This window comes from Motacilla alba, chromosome 1A, assembly GCF_015832195.1.
Source record: "Motacilla alba alba isolate MOTALB_02 chromosome 1A, Motacilla_alba_V1.0_pri, whole genome shotgun sequence".
In the NCBI taxonomy this organism is placed as follows: Eukaryota; Metazoa; Chordata; class Aves; order Passeriformes; family Motacillidae; genus Motacilla; species Motacilla alba.
The window spans coordinates 32,584,492-32,589,096 of NC_052031.1; the positions used below are offsets into that span (position 1 = coordinate 32,584,492).

The 4,605-nt window shown below is 44.8% G+C and overlaps 1 protein-coding gene and 1 non-coding gene across 2 annotated transcripts; both read right to left on the reverse strand.

Annotated features, from left to right (window-relative positions):
• Positions 1 to 865: 865 nt before the first annotated feature.
• On the reverse strand, positions 866 to 4,467 carry RPL18A (ribosomal protein L18a). The gene is made up of 5 exons (XM_038153989.1): positions 4,314 to 4,467; positions 3,755 to 3,934; positions 3,064 to 3,193; positions 1,438 to 1,547; positions 866 to 1,016 (listed from the first exon to the last, which is right to left on the reverse strand). Exons 1-5 carry the CDS (start codon positions 4,329 to 4,331, stop codon positions 924 to 926), a joined length of 531 nt encoding a protein of 176 aa, XP_038009917.1. The 5' UTR covers positions 4,332 to 4,467; the 3' UTR covers positions 866 to 923.
• Positions 2,326 to 2,457, reverse strand: LOC119708899. Its single transcript, XR_005259242.1, has one exon. It is a non-coding gene; the product is annotated as a small nucleolar RNA SNORA68 (small nucleolar RNA).
• Positions 4,468 to 4,605: the final 138 nt, after the last annotated feature.

Below are 4,605 nucleotides of genomic sequence, written 5' to 3' on the forward strand. Positions count from 1 at the left end.
ACTGACACACAGCTCCTCTCCAGACTGAGGGGCAGCTCTCCAGTCAACCCAGAAAGGACGCATTCCCCATTTCCTCTCTGCACAGTATTTGCCTGCACTCTAACAGCACCTGCAGCTGTTTTTAAGCTGACATCTGGACAAAACACAGCATCAGTTCTTTGGTATGGCCTACGAACTACTTTAAGTAGCTGACTACCTCTTGTTCAGGAAACACCACCACTGAAAATGGGCATCAGAGGCAATCACCACCTTTAGGTATGAAGCAGCCTTTTAAATAAACCCTTAACTACCATGTCTGCAAGCTTCTCACTGTGAACAAAGTAGCTTAAGGATTCAGGTTTGGATATAGAAATTGTTACCATTTTCATTCATTGGTATAATATAAAAGGTTAAATCTGCCAAGAGCTTCATCACTTTTCTAGGCACAGGCACCTCCATAGGCATCCCTGAGCTTATTCAGAGCAGTGTGTAACTAGAATTAGAACTAGAATTTTGGCTTCAAATGCTTAAAATTTGAAGCAGCTTAACTGAAGTTATGAGGTCTTCATTCTTACAGCTAAGTCTGAGTTCTGCATGCACCAGAAACTGCCTTCTTCCTGAACTGAACTGTTCACTTAGTGTGCCAAAGGGACAATATATACAGGATTTTACAGCAGCTAGACAATAATGTCTCTGATCTGCAAGTTGGTTATTAAAATTTAATCTATTGATGGAATATTTCAGTAATTCAAGTCAGCACCTGAAACACTCACCTGGTTCAAGGGAATCACAGCTGTGAATAATAGGCTGCCAATGGTTTACAGAAAATAAAAGAGTAGGAAGGGGGACTCCTAGATAACCAGGACACAGTCTCCAAAAGACAACATAGAGTGAATCCAGTAAGACCTTTATTGCAACACAGTGTTGACAACATGTTTTTGTATTTAATAGAAAGTATTTGGTCTCTTGGTGGTGAAACGTGGTTTGTGCTGGCGACGCAGAACTCTGTGTGGCAGCGGGAACTTGATTTTAGAATCCTGCAAGAAAAATGTTTCTATGTTAATTGAGGTATCAGATGAACAACAGAAAATAGTTGGGAATAATTAGCCAAGCTGTATTCAGTGACTACCTTATGCTTAGAGAAGTAATCCATCCACAAATTAAGATACACTTCACAGGACTTAAATTCATTAATTTTGCGTTCTTTTTTTCAAAAGTAATGCCAGTCAGAGGCATGTTTTCTGTACCATAACATGTATTTGCTTTATTGTGACTTTCTTCCAAATACTTGTAGCAGCTGAAGTCTTGATCATCATGTACCATAATCATGAGCATATGCACCCACGTTTGGCTCCTGCCCTATTCCTGGCTGCAAAGCAAACCTGTACCAACAAGAAAGATCCCCTCTTCCAATCCAACGCTGGACCAGGACCCACCAGCCAGTGTTGGCTCACTTACATGGAACTGCTTGACTGCTGGTCTGCGGCACTTGCTGGCAGCAATCTCCTCAACCTTCATGATCTGGATAGAGTGAGCACGGGCACGATGACGGGCTCCCATATCACGGTCTAGAACAACAGAACTCATTAAAAATGAATTTTATGACATTTTCAGTTCAAGAATCTTACAGCCCTTGGTTCAAGAAATGTTCACAGTAACATCTACTACTTATAAATTTTCTGATCAGCGGTAATTAACATCACTGTTTCTATTATTTCAAGTGATGGCACAAATATCACAAAACCAACAAGCAGCAGCAAACTCCTCCTGTAAGTTCTAAGTAAGCTCCACAACAGGAAGAGCCATCTTAACCTTCTTGTCCAATTTCAAGAAAGTACACATGGACACAAGTAATATACCTAGGACTACTTACTCCCTTGTAAGAGGAAAAAAAATCCTGTGATTCAGAATAAACACTGAAATATTACAGGAAAGACACGTGAACTTTGAAACACTTTCCCTTCCAAAAGGAATGTGCAAGTAAAAGTAGGACCTGAGGATGTATTTACTTTTATTGAAATTGACCAGCAATAGAACCATGAATTGATGCTCATCCCACATAATCAGGCTTTTTGAATAGGAGGAAGCATCTGTACTTAGGCTACCTGAAAATTCCTCTATTCAGCAGTGTCAATCACTGGCCTCAAATCACATCCATAGCTAGCTCCACAAGGTAAGCCTGTTGAAATACTACTGCGTTTCCCATGAAGATCTAACACGCCTATTAAAAACTTGCCTGTCACAACTATTCTTGAACATAAGAGTACCAGTCATTGTATCATGAAAAGTTTTCTGGATCTCTTAAGCAATCCTTCAGTATGTTCATTAACACAGATTATTGTACGTTAATGTAGAACCTTAAATTTCACTTTCAACAGCACTTCAGCTTTTGAAAGGCGACAAGATACATTTAATATTTGCACACATGACAAGAATATCATTATTAAGAACAATATTCTTTGGGTTTTTATGTGCAATCTGTAGTGCATGTAACACTTACAAAGTATCAACAGCATCAGCTATACAAATGGTCTATCCCTCAAGTACTTCACAAAGCAGTCTGAAATCAGGACAACCATTACTTCTCCATGAAATGAGGTGATGAGATCTTGGAGTAACAATAGAGACTTTTTCCTTGTGGGTTTTTTTTTCTACTTGCTCAATAAAGGACAGATTCTACTATATTGCCCATGATTTCTGAAATATTCTCTTCACAAGACTTTGGAAGATATATTCAATTTAAAACAGCACAGTGCAGGAAACACATACAGCACCTGAAAAGTCATTGAATTTTCAGTTTGTATAGCAACAGTCATTACTAGAATTGCAGAAAGACACACCAAAAAGAAGTGGGAGTACTTTCCAGTCAGAGAAACTGTATAAAGAGAGGTAACAAGTAATCTACCACATGTATAATAGATAAATATCTATGGAATAGCTAGCAACCCTCTCCTTCAATTTTCCAGTGCTTTAGTTATTTTACCATGGATTGAGTCAGCACACTTTATGCCCAATCTGACATTTAATCTTCCACTTGTATACTGCTCCCACTACTGTACACCTCAATCAGTGACATATACTTACAGCACTGAGTGACAGCACCCGCAGTGGTCAAATCTCTGTACTCCCTGTACATGTTGTGGGTTCCACTGCGAGAATCATAGCGCAACCAAATACCAAAATTTTTTACCCGCAGAGGGGACTTCTCATACACCTGGAATTACACAAGAACATGGAAGTGGTTAGAGATGATGTGCTATCAGCATTTTACAATTTTGAAAATAAGTATTTCAGAGCTCTAACGAACCCCGTTTAAAGTCTTACTGTCAAAAACCAACTCTTTGCTCTCTTTCCCCTTACCAAGAGAGCTAGATATGTCTTGGTAATTCAGAGTAGAAAGCTTTAGTAATCTAAAGAAAAATACAAGATTTCAGCTCTAAAGAGTGTTCTTGAAGTATCAAAGTAGAGGAGTGCAAGCATGCAAACGTCCACTTTCCCAGGGCTATAAATGTCCAAATGCCTCTTAAAAGATATACTGTACAATGAACCTAACACATGGCTCATCATTTTAAAGCAGTAAGTAAATTTGTATTTCGTTTACAGGACACATACCGTTACTTTCAAAAACCAAACTTGTCACTCCTTTTCACAGCAACTGAAAGACAACGGGTTTCAACCTCACACCCCGTAACTGCAATTCCTGTAAAATCCCTCCACATACACCTGCTAGTACTCCGTAAAAACCTCCCACGCTTTTAGGTTTTTATTCCTTCACCTGTCCACAGTACACAATCTCTCCAGAAGACTTCTTCATCTTCTTCAGCTGAGAGACAAAGTACCAGAATCGGGACTTGGCGACGACATGGTTCGGAGCGAAGATCCGCATGCGGTACAGAGGAGGGGTCGTGCATTTCGGCGTGGGCAAGCAGCGCCCGACCACCTTGTACTCCCGCAGCTGGAGGGACATGAAAAACAGGTGGACCGCAGAGTGAGTGAGCCGCGGAGCCACCGCCCCGAACCCTTTGAGGCGGCTCCTCAAAGGAACAAGGCGACGAAAGGAGCTCAATCCATTAGGGGAGAGAGCCTCTTGCGCCGGGCGGGTCGATGTCGCCGCTGATCTCCCCGAGGCACCGCACGCCGATCTGGGCCCGCACCCGGCGAGAGCGGCGCCGCCGCCATGTTGGCCACTCGCCGCCCCACGGGCCAGGCGGCGCCGTTCCGGCACGCACGGGCCACTCTCGAGCGCTACAACCCGCCACCGCCGCCCTCCCGACGGCCACCCCGGCCGAACTCCCGGCTCCGGCTGCGCCCGCCGGGTCCCGGTCCGTACTCACGGTGCCCGACGCCTTCATGGCGCTCCACCGCCGACACTCTCAGCAAAGGAAAGGGACGGGCAACGCGCGCCGCCGCCTGACGTCATCACCCAGCCCCGCCCCCCGGCGGCGCGCGCGGGGATTGGCTGGGAGCAGAGCGCGATTGGAGCACGCAGCTGTCAGTCTCCGCGCGCGGCCCTGGCTTCCGGGCTGGCGGCGCCGCGTGGCCGGGCCGACTCGCGCCCGCCCCCTATCGTTCGCTGCAGGCAGCGCGGCCCCGGCGCCAGCCCCCTGCTCCCGGCAGCAAGGCCGC